This window comes from Ranitomeya variabilis, chromosome 4 (assembly GCF_051348905.1).
Source record: "Ranitomeya variabilis isolate aRanVar5 chromosome 4, aRanVar5.hap1, whole genome shotgun sequence".
Taxonomy (NCBI): domain Eukaryota; kingdom Metazoa; phylum Chordata; class Amphibia; order Anura; family Dendrobatidae; genus Ranitomeya; species Ranitomeya variabilis.
The window spans coordinates 6,693,493-6,710,541 of record NC_135235.1 but is presented as its reverse complement, the minus strand read 5'-3'; the positions used below and the strand labels follow the sequence as shown (position 1 = coordinate 6,710,541).

At 47.5% G+C, this 17,049-nt stretch overlaps 1 protein-coding gene across 1 annotated transcript in view; it reads left to right on the top strand.

Moving 5' to 3' along the window:
- Window positions 1-8,730: 8,730 nt before the first annotated feature.
- Window positions 8,731-17,049, top strand: part of KCNK18 (potassium two pore domain channel subfamily K member 18) — a 40,947-nt gene continuing 32,628 nt past the window's right edge. The window contains exon 1 of the mRNA XM_077257893.1: window positions 8,731-8,859. Within this exon, the coding sequence (XP_077114008.1) occupies window positions 8,757-8,859 (103 nt within the window). The 5' untranslated portion in view covers window positions 8,731-8,756. The remainder of the gene's footprint in view (window positions 8,860-17,049) is intronic.

The following is a 17,049-nucleotide window of genomic DNA, read 5'->3' as shown; positions in this document are numbered from 1 at the left end:
AATAATAATAGCATGGACATGCAGCCATATCAGGAACGTCACAGGAAAGAGGAAAATCCCTGGGCCTCATCCTATCCTATGGCAGCCATAGGGCCCAATGTGGTAATCCATCTGCACTCCTTGTGGCGAGAAGGCGTTGAATGTCACCTCCCCTGATTCCACATTGGACATGTTCAATGCCCCGTACCAAAAAAGATCCAGGGTTGCATTTGTGGTGTTTAAAATGGCGTGGTATCGTTTTGAGTTGTGATATATCCATCTTTGTTTCCGCCGCCATAATGTCGCGGACATGTTTAAATAGAGTGATTGCCGTTATTTTCTGCGACATATTACTGGCTACACACACTGTTACTAGGCTCACATTAGCAGGTTGTCTTCCTGTTTCCCAGTCTTTCCTCGGTCATTTATTACACCTATGGATTTATTCACTTATTTGCACACGTGACCCATGTCATTAATATCTATTATATAGCTATGTATTTCTAAATAACATTTTGTTTATTTTTTGGTATTTTCTGACTCCATTTCCTCCTTATTGCAAATTATTACAGTTGTGCTGAAAAGTTTACACACCCGGCAGAATTTTTGCTTTCTTGGCCATTCTTCAGAGAATATGAATGATAAAACCAAAACTTTTTCTCCACTCATGGTTAGTGGTTGGGTGAAGCCATTTATTGTCATCTACTGTGTTTTCTCTTTTTAAATCCTAATGACAACCCAAAACATCCAAATGACCCTGATCTAAAGTTCACATCCCCCATTTCTTAATACAGTGTATTGCCCCCTCTAACATCAATGACAGCTTGAAGTCTTTTGTGGTAGTTGTGGATGAGGTTCTTTATTTTCTCAGATGGTAAAGCTGCCCACTCTTCTTGGCAAAAAGCCTCCAGTTCCTGTAAATTCCTGGGCTGTCTAGCATGAACTGCGCGCTTGAGATCTCCCCAGAGTGGCTCAATGATATTGAGGTCAGGAGACTGAGATGGCCACTCCAGAACCTTCACTTTGTTCTGCTGTAGCCAATGACAGGTCGACTTGGCCTTGTGTTTTGGATCGTTGTCATGTTGGAACATTCAAGTACATCCCATGCGCAGCTTCCGGCCTGATGACTGCAAATTTGCCTCCAGTATTTGCTAATAACGTGCTACATTCATCTTTCCTTCAACTTTGATCATGTTTCCTGTGCTTTTGTAGCTCACATCCCCAAAACATCAGCGATCCACCTCCATGCTTTACAGTAGGAATGGTGCTCCTTTCAGCATGACCTCTCTCCAAATATAACGTTTATAGTTGTGGCCAAAAAGTTCAATTTTGGTCTCATCACTCCAAATTACCTTGTTCCAGAAGTTTTGAGGCTTGTCTCTGTGCTGGATTGTGTATTATAGGTGAGATACTTTGTGGCATTTGTGCAGTAAGGCTATGTGCACACGTTGCAGATTTTCATGCGTTTCTGCTGCGTTTTTGCATCAAATCTGCAGTGTAGACCACAGCCAATGTTAGTCTATGTGAAATTGACATTTGTTGTGCACATGCTGTGGAAAAAGACGCGCAGAATCACAGCTTTTTTTTCCGCAACATGTCAATTCTTTTGGCGGATCTGCAGTGTTTCTGCACCCATTGACTTCCATTGAGTCAGGAACATCCGCAGCAAAACCGCAGATGTAAAAAAGATCTGCGGTTTAGCTGCGGATGAAATGCTCTAGATCAGGAGGAGGGAGTGTGAGGGCGGAGTGTGGGTGGAGCTATGTGGGTGTATGTGTGTGCCCGTGTCTGCAAGAATCTGTGTCTGTGTGCGGGTGTGTGTGTGCGGATCTGTGTAAGCAGCCATTGTCTGATAGGATTACTGCTCCCATCCGGCAATGAATGCTCACAGTGACAGCATTGCCGATGGGAAAGTAGTCCCATCAGACAATGGTTGTGTTCAGAAGAAAAAAAAACAAACATACAGAACATACAACTTATGACATACAGTACATACACATAACATACTGTGACATGCACGCCGCTAGGTTCAGATAGGAGCGGAACAGGTCTCATGAATTCTTTGGAACTCTGGGGGAACCGTTACTCAGGGCGACCATGTACTGCAGCTTCCTCAGGCACAAGATGGATCCACTTGCTCACACAGATACAATTGATAGAGTCCTCCTGAACAGATGAACAGTGCAGTTTAATGTCACCGCACATTCAGGACAATTCACGTCTCTTAAGCACAGGCTTCATAAACAGCTGCTTCTTAGAGGTACATTGACTAACAGTCTCTTTAGACAGCACAGTTCAGCACAGATCAAGACTCTTTACAAAAGCCCCGGAGTATACAGCATTCCTTCCAGCACAGGGTAATGGAGGAGGGAGGGGGGTTTGCTGAGGGAGATGATCCCTGTACACAACTTCTTCCAGTCCTTATCTTCCTGCTCCTGTTAGACTTCCTCAGCTAGCAGTGTAGGGATAGCCCAACTCCACTCTGTACATGAATCTAGGATTCCTATGGCTCACTTGCCTGAACTTCTGTGACAGAGATCACAGAAACACACCACTCATTCCTGCCAGACTGGTAAGCAAGTTTTACACATCCCCCTGGGACTATGCTAACCACTCCCTGTCTCCTGTGACTGTGTTAACCCCTCTAGTTGCTGGATGCTTTTGAAGAAACAACAGTTAGCAGTATTTCTGCATGTCACAATACAACACATAACATAGAGTGCATACTTACCAATCATCTAGTCCCCAAAGCCCTCGATTCTCCTGTAATAAAAATAACATAATAACCCAACCTATACTTACCTTTCCGCCATAGTCCAGTTAATAACGAGTGTCCCATGATGATCTCCCGTGTAGAACAGTGACATCGGGCAATGTCAGCGCTCTACAGGGGCCCCCTGGTGAACTGACAGTGGAGGTAATCCTCCGCGATGTATATCCCTCCACCGCTGCCGGCAGAGAGGTCACTTAAGTTCATTTTCTCGCCAGCAGTGCTGTGTGAGAAAATTCCCACTTAGCATTGCCATAAAGCAAGAGAATGAACTCAGGTAACCTCTTCAGCGATGCACTGCAGGAGCCATTATCTCCTGTCATTGCATCTTGGGAGGCCTATAGAGCAGTGACATCTCCTGATGTCACTGTTCTATAGGGGAGATCGTCGTGGGACACTGGTTATTAATTGGACAGGGAGTATACGGTTGGTTTATTATTTTTTATTTTTTGCAGGTGATCGATGGCTTCGGGGAATTAGGCATGGTTGTAAGTATGGTGAAATTAAGAATATTAAAATATTTTTTTCTGGCTGTGTCTTTTTTTAACTCTTTCACTACTATAGGATTAGTAATGGATAGGTGCATTATTGACGGCTCTCCATTAATAACCAGGCTTGATGTCACCTTACAATACAAAGGTGACATTAACCCCTTATTACCCTATATGCCACCGCTACAGGGCAGTGGGAAGAGAGACACTAAGTGCTGGAATTGGCGCATCTTACACAGATGCGCCATTTCTGGGGCGGCTGGGAGCTGGTATTTGTAGCCAGGGGGGCCAATATCCATGGCCCGTCTCTAGGCTATGAATATCAGCCCACAGCTGTCTGCATAGCCTTCCTGACTATAAATTAAAGGGGGACCACACGTCATTTTTTGGTGGGGGACCCCTATTTTAATAACCAGTAAAGGCTAAATATACAGCTGTGGGCTGATATTCATAGCCTGGGAAGCTCCATGGGTATTAACCCCTTCCCAGGCTACAAACATTGGCCCCCAGTCACTGGCTTTCCAACTCTGGACTTGAAAATTGCACAGGAGCTAACGCAATTTTTTTTTCCAGTTTTAAAAAAATAAACACATTGCGTTTAAGACCGGGGTCACACTTGCGAGAAACTCACACAAGTCTGGCACCTCAATACCCGACACTGCCGCCCGCACTTGGGACCGGAGTGTGTGGCTGCATATATTTTTATGTAGCTGAACGCTCCGGTCCCAAGTGCTGGCGGCAGTGTCGGGTATTGAGGTGCCAGACTTGTGCGAGTTTCTTGCAAGTGTCATCCCGGCCTAACAAAGATTTTGTGTGTGTCTTTATTTAGCTCTTTAACTACCATTTTATTATGTTTATTACTAAACATCGGGCTTCGTATTATCTATCTATAGATATATCTGTCTATAGAAAGATATATCTATAGATAGATGGATACATATATAGATATATCTATAGATAGTGTAGGGATTTCACTCACTCAGGTGCGACGGCTGACACTTAGGAGGCAGGTTCCAACAAAAGTTCAAAGGTTTATTGCTTCATAAACCAGTTTAGCATAAACAGGAAAACAAATAGCCTTTAACTCAGGAAAAAGGGAAAAAACAAGTGTCCATTCCTTCAGGCACAGTGCTGGAGCCTTAACACACTAGAGGCTAGCACCTCCACACATATCCTCCTGTGTTAAACATTAGCCTGTCTTATATAGAGCTAACCACACCCAGTAACCCATCACATGATTAGCCATGTGGTCTGACATCACCACAGGTCCTGACAGACATATAGGTAGCTATGGTTACATCACAGCGGCAAGCCATCTATGCGACACATATCTCCCGTCGATTAGACACCCTTTAGCCACGCTACATACCTCCCCCCTCTGCCTAAAGCCGTGGGGCTTGGCACTTTCCCCCACTAGACAAGGGATTCTTGACAGGGCATCAGCATTACCGTGCAGCTTTCCGGCCCTATGTTCCACATGGAAACAGAAGTCCTGCAGGGCTAAGAACCAACGGGTGACCCTAGCATTTCTACCCTTCATTTCCCTCATCCACCTAAGTGGGGCATGGTCGGATATCAATCTAAATTTACGTCCCAGCAGATAGTACCGTAATGTGTCCACCGCCCATTTTATGGCCAAGCACTCCTTCTCAACGACTGAGTAGTTCTTTTCAGACGAGGACAACTTCCTACTCAGATAGAGGACTGGATGCTTCTCCCCATGTAGCTTTTGGGAAAGGACTGCTCCCACCCCGACATCTGAGGCATCTGTCTGAAGAATAAACTCTTTTTTGAAGTTTGGGGCCATCAGAACGGGTTGCTTACACAAAGCCTCTTTCATTCCTTGGAAGGCTGACTCTGTTTCTTCGGACCACTTAACCATTACTGATTTTGTCCCTTTTAGCAGGTCAGTCAGAGGCGCAGCCATCGTGGCAAAGTTTGGGATGAACCTCCTGTAATATCCCACGATTCCCAGAAAGGCTTTAACTTGCTTCTTGGAAACTGGTTTTGGCCATGTTTGAATTGCCTCCACTTTACTGATTTGGGGTTTTATTTCTCCACGACCCACTATGTATCCAAGGTACTTAGCTTCTTCTTTACCCAAGGCACACTTCCTCGGGTTTATTGTAAATCCGGCCTCTCTTATAGCATCAAACACCGCTTGGACCTTTTCCAGATGACTCTCCCAGTCCGGGCTAAAGATGACGATATCTGTTATGATCCCAATGGCAGAGGATCTCAGAGATTACAGCAAAGTCTGCAAACATAAATACCAGCTCATAGGGAAGTGGTAACTAGGCTGACCATATACCTGATCCTAGCACAAACAACTAGCAGTAGCCGGGGAACGTACCTAAGTTGATTCTAGACGTCTCGCGCCAGCCGGAGAACTAACTAACCCTGTCAGGGAAAATAAGACCTCTCTTGCCTCCAGAGAAAAGACCCCAAAGTTATAATACAAGCCCCCAACAAATAATAACGGTGAGGTAAGAAGAAAAGACAAACGTAAGAATGAACTAGATTTTAGCAAAGAGAGGCCCACTGACTAATAGCAGAAGATAGTAAGATGACTTATATGGTCAGCAAAAAACCCTACAAAATATCCACGCTGAATATCCAAGAACCCCCGAACCGACTAACGGTGAGGGGGGAGAATATCAGCCCCCTAGAGCTTCCAGCGATATCAGGAATCACATTTTGTACAAGCTGGACAAAAATATGAACAATGCAAATAAACAAAAATAAGAAAGCAGGACTTAGCTTATCTTGCAAAGAACCAGGACCTGTAGACAGGAGCAAACAGAAATGAACTGATTACAACGATGCCAGGCACTGGACTGAGAATCCAGGAAGTTTAAATAGCAACACCCCAGGCCTAACGAACCAGGTGAGTACCAACCTGGGAAAAGACAATCCAAGTGCCAAACCACTAGTGACCACAAGAGGGAGCCAAGAAGTATAGTTCACAACAGATATCATCCAGGTACGCAGCAGCGTATGCCTTATGGGGTGCAAGGATTCTATCCATAGCCCTCTGGAAGGTCGCCGGAGCTCCCTGTAGGCCAGATTTCAGTCTGCGTATGTTATTTCCCTCTCCTCTCACACTCAATATTTGTGGGGGGCTGTCTATCCTTTGGGGATTTTCTCTGAGGCAAGATAGTTTTCCCTTTTCTATCTCTAGGGGTATTTAGTCCTCCGGCTGTGTCGAGATGTCTAGGGAGTGTTAGGTACATTCCACGGCTACTTCTAGTTGCGGTGTTAAGTTCAGGGTCTGCGGTCAGTACAGGTACCACCTTCTCCAGAGTACGTCTCATGCTGCTCTTAGGCCACCAGATCATAACTGACCTCCCTCCGCTAAGCTCTGAGGCATTTGTTATATCAGGTTTAATAATTCTATTTTGTTATTCCCTTTTATTTTATATGATTGTTTATATCGCATTGTTTTGTTCCCATTTTGTATCATCTTTGTATATTTTTATAAACACTGCCTACCTTTCAGATTAAATATATACAGTAACATGTAAAACCGCAACCCTGAAGCTGTGTGCTACCTGTAACGGGCATCCAATCAGCCGGTATAAATTGCTGATATTGGCAGTGAGTAGTAGTTCCTTTTGTTATATATAAATACACACCATATATATATATATATATATACACACCATGCACTGGAATCGAAGGTGTATGCGCCGCCGTGGCCTCGTCCATCACTCGTCAGTCAGTTGTGTAATTGTCCTGACAATTGGAGGCAGCGGAGTTGCATTCCCCATTACTCTGGAGGGTTCAACCATAACTCCCAAGCAGCATGTCCGCTGTCTTGGGGTCATATTCGACTCCGAACTTTCCTTTACTCCCTATATCCGATCACTCACTCGCTCTTGTCACCTGCAGCTTAAAAACATCACCAGAATCCGATCTTTTCTCACCGTTGATACTGCTAAGACTCTTACTGTCACTCTTATTCATTCCCGTCTGGACTACTGCAACTCTCTTCTGATCGGTCTCCCTCTTACCAATCTTTCTCCTCTCCAATCCATCTTGAATGCGGCAGCCAGAGTCATATTTCTGTCCAGCCGCTTCACCGATGCCTCCATCTTGTGCCAGTCATTACAGAATGCTGTAGATAAGCCCCTGATGCTGGTGGGCTTAGCTCATCTTCGATTTTGGGGGTGACAGGTTCCCTTTAATACAAGATTTCAGAGAATATCAACTCTGTTTCTCCTGGACTCTTAGTGCCAACTTAACTGTACTGACTTGTAATACCTGAGGATGCCTGGCATGTGAGTACAACAATCATAAAGGTATGTAAGGGATTGATGGCTAAGGATTTATTAGGCTACGTTCACATTTGCGTTGTGCGCCGCAGCGTCGGCGCCGCAACGCACAACGCAAACAAAAACGCAGCAAAACGCATGCACAACGCTGCGTTTTGCGCCGCATGCATCCTTTTTTTTCATTGATTTTGGACGCAGCAAAAATGCAACTTGCTGCGTCCTCTGCGCCCGGACGCGTGCGCCGCAGTGACGCATGCGGCGCAAAACGCAAGTGCGACGCATGTCCATGCGCCCCCATGTTAAATATAGGGGCGCATGACGCATGCGGCGACGCTGCGGCGCCCGACGCTGCGGCGCAGACCGCAAATGTGAACGTAGACGAGACTCATACTTCCTTGAAGAGTCAGAATACTACTATATAGTCACCATATGGCGGCAATATCAGTGCTGGGCTTTTTACAGAGATTATTTTCAGCAACAGCGCGGTCATCTGCTGAGGTTCCCCTGTACCCACTATTAAGGGGCTCCACTGTCCTTGTAATCAGTGTTAACTGGTTGAGGGTTACTCCGATGTTTCACCCCCTGAGCTGCGCCTCTGAGTATCACTAAAGCACAGACCACTCTGGAGCTAAATGTGCCCTCCGCCCTCCTAGCCCCCACAACACCCACTGCAGCCACAAAACCCCAAGTATCTATAACTGGGCAACATACCCATAAGTAAACGGCTTTCCTCAAATACTGTGTTGCCGCAGACAAATGATACAAACTACAGAATGAGGCCTAATGTTCCAAACTGCAGCTTTAAATGTGATTGGAGTAAAATGTAGGGTTTGGAGGCTACATGAGATACATACCACACATAATAGGATTAGATACACATACTGTACACGGCTCAGCAGACAGTATCACACATGGCAGCCTTAGATACAACAGCCTACCAGCATCTCAGCCCCTGCACTTTATCCAACAGATCAATAACTAGCTCCTGGCTGCATTAAGTAGAGTGCTGCTCTTGGCTGCGCTTCCTCCGCTGGGATGCCTCAGTGTGGGGCTGAGAGCTGCGCACATGAGGGAGGGGACCAGTAACCCACAGCTGATAGCCGGTCACTACTTCCACTCTCCTCCGGCTGCAGCATGTCACAGGAGCAGTGCTGCAGCGGGCGACTCACCCGCCTCCTCTGGGCGCTATTCCCCCACATCTGCCTGGTCTGCGCCCTGATCCTCTACAGTGTCCTGGGGGCCATGATCTTCCTGAGACTGGAGACGTCCTCACACAACAAGACCACTCTGCAGGAGCATGTGCTGGAGGAACTGTGGAGGGCGAGCACTGCCAACATGACCCACGGTGAGTGCAGCTGACGCCTGCTATTACCCGCTGTTATCAGCCATTGCTGGGGGAGAAAACTGTAGGACAGGAGACTATAATCTATTACTCCCTGTTATCAGCCATTACTGGGGGAGGAAGAGACTGTAGGAGACGTGCCCACAATCAGTCACACCCTGCTAGGAGCAGCACCTGTCTTGTGAGCTCCAGCACTTCCAGGAGGAGGCCCAGAGTCGGCCTCTCTTCTCCCCAGGTGGAGGCAGGCTTCCTGGGAGGCCGGCATGGCTTCCCAGGCTTCTGTTCCCTGGTCTGTGCCGGCGAGGGACAGAGAGCAGCAGCAGCAACCGGCCCAAGAGGGACTGAGGAGGTCAGGACAGGTGAGAAGAACCTTACCCACCTACTCCAACCCTGAGACGGCTCATCGTCCGCCCAGAGAGGGAGACAGGGGCACCCCAGGCCCCAGGAAGAAGAGCATAAGAACATCCTGGGGGGGATGTTATCACAGAAATGATGGTAATGCCTCCTACAGGTGGAGCGGGGTCCCCAGAGGTCCTGAAGTGTATGGCGATGATGGTGTAGGCCGGAAAAATGAGTAATGGACACAAGTTGTAAATCTTTAACTGGTTTACTGTAGTTGGCAGGCCACAGTCTAGGATACCAGGCACGGGTGATGGTGGTCCGGCTGGCTCAGAGGCAATAGGAGAATCTCCTTCACAGTTGAGGTCCATGAGCCTTTCCAACTAGCGCTTGCTAAAGTGAAGTCCCTGCTGCCTGAAGCTTTCGGCAGAGTCCTCTATTCCCCCTGTCCTGGGACAGGTACCTGCATGACAGGCAGCTTGAGCCTTTTTTACAGGGACTCTATCATGCCCCGGGCTCCTTAGGTGCTGCTGCGTTTCAGGTGTGGTGTGGGGCAATTACATACAGTTCTGAGCCCTCCGGTTCTGCCAAGTGTCGTACAGTTCCACTAAGGCCTCAGGCTCCCGGTACCCGGCACTGTGCTCTGGCTCTGAGGGTGTCCTTCCACTGTTCCCCTCTGAGACCTTTCTCTCTCCTCTGCTCTTTTCCTCTGTAGCTCCACCACATACGACAACCCTTCAGGTTCTTTCTCTTCCAGAGGCTACAGCTCCCACGTGGCTGCCAGGCCTCTCTGTCTGCACTCAGTTCCAGACTTCCTTCTCCTTCAGTGTCTCTGTCTGAACAACTAACTAGCTCCTCCTCCAGATCAGGATACCTAAAGCCTAGGGAAGCTCCCCTGAATCCGGGTCCTGAGCTCCCCCTCCTGGCCTGGATTTCAAATGTGTTGTGTGTGAGTGCCTTACCTGGTAAAGAGAACTCCATTGCCTCTGAGCATGATATTACCCTCCCTGAAGGGAAGGCAACATCACTGTAACAACCGGTCACCTGGGGTGCTACATACTATGATCAGTGTGTATACACACATACATGCACAGATAACCACACCACACATAGATACATGTAAGCACTGTACTCATTGGGGTAACAAAATTCTCATTGGGGTCTGTTACAAACCCCCAAATATAACAGAAATCATGGAAAGTCTACTTCTAAAGCAGATAGATGAAGCTGCAACCCATAATGAGGTCCTGGTTATGGGGGACTTTAACTACCCGGATATTAACTGGGAAACAGAAACCTGTGAAACCCATAAAGGCAACAGGTTTCTGCTAATAACCAAGAAGAATTATCTTTCACAATTGGTGCAGAATCCAACCAGAGGAGCAGCACTTTTAGACCTAATACTATCTAATAGACCTGACAGAATAACAAATCTGCAGGTGGTCGGGCATCTAGGAAATAGCGACCACAATATTGTACAGTTTCACCTGTCTTTCACTAGGGGGACTTGTCAGGGAGTCACAAAAACACTGAACTTTAGGAAGGCCAAGTTTGACCAGCTTAGAGATGCCCTTAATCTGGTAGACTGGGACAATATCCTCAGAAATAAGAATACAGATAATAAATGGAAAATGTTTAAGAACATCCTAAATAGGCTCTGTAAGCGGTTTATACCTTGTGGGAATAAAAGGACTAGAAATAGGAAAAACCCAATGTGGCTAAACAAAGAAGTAAGACAGGCAATTAACAGTAAAAAGAAAGCATTTGCACTACTAAAGCAGGATGGCACCATTGAAGCTCTAAAAAACTATAGGGAGAAAAATACTTTATCTAAAAAACTAATTAAAGCTGCCAAAAAGGAAACAGAGAGGCACATTGCTAAGGAGAGTAAAACTAATCCCAAACTGTTCTTCAACTATATCAATAGTAAAAGAATAAAAACTGAAAATGTAGGCCCCTTAAAAAATAGTGAGGAAAGAATGGTTGTAGATGATGAGGAAAAGGCTAACATATTAAACACCTTCTTCTCCATGGTATTCACGGTGGAAAATGAAATGCTTGGTGAAATCCCAAGAAACAATGAAAACCCTATATTAAGGGTCACCAATCTAACCCAAGAAGAGGTGCGAAACCGGCTAAATAAGATTAAAATAGATAAATCTCCGGGTCCGGATGGCATACACCCACGAGTACTAAGAGAACTAAGTAATGTAATAGATAAACCATTATTTCTTATTTTTAGGGACTCTATAGTGACGGGGTCTGTTCCGCAGGACTGGCACATAGCAAATGTGGTGCCAATATTCAAAAAGGGCTCTAAAAGTGAACCTGGAAATTATAGGCCAGTGAGTCTAACCTCTACTGTTGGTAAAATATTTGAAGGGTTTCTGAAGGATGTTATTCTGGATTATCTCAATGAGAATAACTGCTTAACTCCATATCAGCATGGGTTTATGGGGAATCGCTCCTATCAAACCAATCTAATCAGTTTTTATGAAGAGGAAAGCTATAGGCTGGACCAAGGTGAGTCATTGGACGTGGTATATCTCGATTTTTCCAAAGCGTTTGATACCGTACCGCACAAGAGGTTGATACACAAAATGAGAATGCTTGGTCTGGGGGAAAATGTGTGTAAATGGGTTAGTAACTGGCTTAGTGATAGAAAGCAGAGGGTGGTTATAAATGGTATAGTCTCTAACTGGGTCGCTGTGACCAGTGGGGACCGCAGGGGTCGGTATTGGGAGCTGTTCTCTTCAACATATTCATTAATGATCTGGTAGAAGGTTTACACAGTAAAATATTGATATTTGCAGATGATACAAAACTATGTAAAGCAGTCAACACAAGAGAAGATAGTATTCTGCTACAGATGGATCTGGATAAGTTGGAAACTTGGGCTGAAAGGTGGCAGATGAGGTTTAACAATGATAAATGTAAGGTTATACACATGGGAAGAAGGAATCAATATCACCATTACACACTGAACGGGAAACCACTGGGTAAATCTGACAGGGAGAAGGACTTGGGGATCCTAGTTAATGATAACCTTACCTGGAGCAGCCAGTGGCAGGCAGCAGCTGCCAAGGCAAACAGGATCATGGGGTGCATTAAAAGAGGTCTGGATACACATGATGAGAGCATTATACTGCCTCTGTACAAATCCCTAGTTAGACCGCACATGGAGTACTGTGTCCAGTTTTGGGCACCGGTGCTCAAGAAGGATATAATGGACCTAGAGAGAGTACAAAGGAGGGCAACAAAATTAATAAAGGGGATGGGAGAACTACAATACCCAGATAGATTAGCGAAATTAGGATTATTTAGTCTAGAAAAAAGACGACTGAGGGGCGATCTAATAACCATGTATAAGTATATAAGGGGACAATACAAATATCTCGCTGAGGATCTGTTTATACCAAGGAAGGTGACGGGCACAAGGGGGCATTCTTTGCGTCTGGAGGAGAGAAGGTTTTTCCACCAACATAGAAGAGGATTCTTTACTGTTAGGGCAGTGAGAATCTGGAATTGCTTGCCTGAGGAGGTGGTGATGGCGAACTCAGTTGAGGGGTTCAAGAGAGGCCTGGATGTCTTCCTGGAGCAGAACAATATTGTATCATACAATTATTAGGTTCTGTAGAAGGACGTAGATCTGGGGATTTATTATGATGGAATATAGGCTGAACTGGATGGACAAATGTCTTTTTTCGGCCTTACTAACTATGTAACTATGTTACTATGTTACAGGTATATATATATATATATATATATATATATATATATATATATATATATACACACACATAGATGATAGTCTGTACACATTTTATGACTTACACATGTCGTCCCTCTGCCAGGTGCATTCTTCCATCTCCAGCAGCTCCATCCTGGGGGTCTTCAGTCCTCCATCAGCTCATACTGGCGAGATCTCCAGCTGTCACCGGTCCTTTTGCCTGGTCACTACCTCTGATAGCTGCAGAGAACATTCTCCATGCAGTCAGTACATCTGACACTTCTCCTCCATCCTCCTGAGAAGTTCTGGCAGGTCCTGACCCATGTGAACATCGGCCATCACATCACCCTTCCCGAGCCCCTATAGCCACTTACCACCCCTGCAGTGAGGGGCTTTATTGGAGAATTACTGCACTGGCCTCTCAGGCCCCTTTCACACTGCAGCTGTTACTTCGGAAGGGGCCAGTGCGGCGGTTTTCTAAAGTCACTAATGATCTAATAACAGCTAAATCCAAAGGTCATTGCTCTCTGCTGATTCTCCTGGATCTCTCTGCCGCATTTGACACTGTGGATCACCAGCTCCTCCTCACTATGCTCCGCTCCATAGGCCTCAAGGACACAGCCCCCTCCTGGTTCTCCTCGTATCTCTCTGACCGCTCCTTCACTGTACCCTTTGCCGGCTCCTCTTCCTCTCCTCGTCCCCTTACTATCGGGGTTCTGCAAGGCTCAGTCCTGGGCCCCCTCCTCTTCTCTTTGTATACTGCCCCTATTGGACAAACAATCAGCAGATTTGGGTTCCAGTATCATCTCTATGCTGATGACACCCAATTATACACTTCTTCCCCCGACATCACCCCTACCCTAATTCAAAATACCAAGGATTGTCTGTCTGCTATCTCTAACATCATGTCCTCCCTCTACCTGAAATTAAATCTCTCCAAAACGGAACTTCTTGTGTTTCTCCCTTCTACTAACCTCACTCTACCCAACATCGAAATTACCCTGGAGGGTTCAACCATAACTCCCCTGCAGCATGCCCGCTGTCTTGGGGTCATATTCGACTCCGAACTTTCCTTTACTCCCTACATCCGATCACTCACTCGCTCTTGTCACCTGCATCTTAAAAGCATCTCCAGAATCCGACCTTTTCTCACCGTTGAAACTGCTAAGACTCTTGCTGTCGCTCTTATTCATTCCCGTCTGGACTACTGCAACTCTCTTCTGATCGGTCTCCCTCTTACCAAACTTTCTCCTCTCCAATCCATCTTGAATGCGGCAGCCAGGGTCATATTTCTGTCCAGCCGCTTCACCGATGCCTCCATCTTGTGCCAGTCATTACACTGGCTACCCATTCGCTACAGGGTCCAGTATAAACTCATCTCTCTCACCCACAAAGCCCTCCACAGTTCTGCACCGCCTTATATCTCCTCTCTCATCTCTATCGCCCTACACGTGCCCTCCGTTCTACAAATGACCTAAGACTAACATCCCCCCTAATCCGAACCTCGCACCTCCATCTCCAAGACTTCTCTCGTGCTGCGCCAGCTCCCTGGAATGCACTTCCCCAGACGATCAGACTGATACCTAGCCCCGACCTATTCAAGCGCGCTCTAAAAACCTATCTCTTCAAGCAAGCCACCACACCAACTACTCAGTAAACTAACTTTGCCCTGTTCCCTCCTTCCAAATATTACTCTGAATCTGCCCCCTACTATTCATCTGTCTCCACACCCTCCATGCACACGATAACTGCACTTGATACTTGATTATTGCACTTAAACACACGGGCTGATGACCGGATCATGCAGCTTTCTATGAAAATCCCTATGTATTATAATTGCCAGACCTGAAATAACGAGCACTTTTCACCTATTGTGTCCCCCCATTTCCTTGTAGATTGTAAGCTTGCGAGCAGGGACCTCACCCCTAATGTCACTGTTTAAATTGTCTTAACCTGTATTGAATTTATTGTCTGTACATGTCCCCGCTTAATTGTAAAGTGCTGCGGAATATGTTGGCGCTATATAAATAAAAATTATTATTATTAATATTAGTAAAGCCCCCTCAGGACAGGAGGCCGTGGGATTGGTGTGATGGCCAATGTTCACAGCGGTAAGGCAGTGCAGTTGTTACCTAAGAACTGCTCAGAAGGAAGGAGAAGGAAGGAGACGTGTCAGCTGTACTGACTGCTTGGAGGCTGCTCCCTGCAGTGAGGAGGCAGGAGACAGGGTGGGCTGAGATCCACCATACTTACCAGGCCTGTCATCCTGCCTGTGCCTGAAGGACGACGCAGAGAAGCCGGGGGCGTGTTCAGGAATCTCGGGGGCGAGTCCCGTAATCCAGGAGGCGTGTCCAGGAATCCCGAGGGTGTGTCCATGAATCCCAGAGGCGTGTCCAGGAATCCTGGAGGCGTGTGCAGTAATCCCAGGAGGCGTGTCCAGTAATCCCGGGGGGCATGTCCAGAGATCCCAGGCTCCTGCATCATAGAGTGAGCAGCAGCATCAAGTAGGAGGAGAGGAAGGGGCCCCTCCTGACATATTCTGCAGACTGCACACCCCTCTCTGATGGCAAAAGACTCAGGTAGGGGCCCCCTTCTCCTATTAGTGTAGATGCTGCCACTGGCTCTGTCAGAGAACAAGACAGTTCAGAAGCTGATCGGGCCCCCTCTCCTTCGGGGCCCCTGTGCAGCTGCATCGGCGGTGTTTCCACCGGCGACAAAGCTTATCCCCAGCAGGAGCTCAGCAACCTTTGACCGATCAGGACAGGCATCCTTGCTTACCCACTGGAGACGGGCCACGTTCCTACGGTTACTCCTCTGCCCCGGTGTCGGCAGAGACCAGACAGTCTCTGCCCCTCTATCTCGGAAGGCGGAAAGACCGTGTCTCTCTATCCAGAAAGACAGATCAACCTCCCTCCCCTCTACATTGATGGAACTCTCCCCTCTCCTCAGGGCGTCCAGGAAGCGCTGTTGCAAGTCACCATCCTCAGGGTCACCAGACAAGGGCGCACTACTACCCCCAGCAGTGACAGCCCCTGAATAGCTTGGGTCTGAAGTCCCCGCCCCTGGCGGGGGGGCAGTGGGACCATTACCTAGTACCCCTCCACCAACACCAGTGTTGCTCTCCTCATTCACTCCACTACTACTCCCATCATTTTCTGAACAGCTCCTTTCACTCCTCTTACCATTACCACCACCTCCCATCACCCCATTACCACTATTCTCACCAGAATTTGTTCCACTGTTCTCTGCACCTTCCACAGTCACATCATTCCTTCCTCCCTTGTGTCTGAAGTCTCTGCACTCACACCTGCTGGACCGGGGGAGGGGTGCAGCATCTCACCCGCTTTCTTTGATTCAGTGCTGACTTTCTATGGTGCTCGTGGAGCTCTGCCCCGTAGTGTCCTGGGCAGACTGCTTATCAGCCGCCTGCCCTGTAGCCACAAACTTCGGGGGATTAGTGTCTTTTTTTTGCCGCTGGGGCACACTGCCCCCCTGTCACAGCAGTGCACCCAGTATTCTTGGCAGTTTTATTTTTCCCCTGCTTCTTATTCCTGACACGTTGCTCCCCTGTCGCAGCCGTGTGCCTCTTCTTCATTGCGGTGCACTGCGCCCCTGTCACAACAGTGCGCCCCCCTTTCGCCGCACCAAGTTTCTCGGACCTGCCCCCCACAGCCCCGGCGTCGGCCGGCTCAGCCGTAGTGAGCAGGGATGGAGTCTGCCCACACCGTCCCCCTTTCGCAACGGCATGGACATCCCCCTCGCCCTCCTTGGCCCCGGTGATAACCGGCTTAGCCGCAGAGGGCAGAGAGGGAAACTCCTCGGGGTCCCCTATGTCCGGCGCCGTGAGTACCTCCACAGCCTCGCCCCCTGCACTGTTCCCCGCACAGACGGCAGCACCGCCGGACGTCCTCCTCCTCTCCCCACCTTGCCTATGCCCCGGACCCACTGCAGAGCCCGTGCCTTTAGGTTTGGTGGGGTTTACACAGGAGGTGGTAGGTGTAACATCAGCCATAGGTACATATCTGTAACTCACCACCTCCCGTGCGGTCTCCTTCGTTTTCTTCTTCCTCTTCTTTGTTTCCTCTGCTGGCTCGTCCTCACCAAAGGAGAAGCGGTCCAGGTTC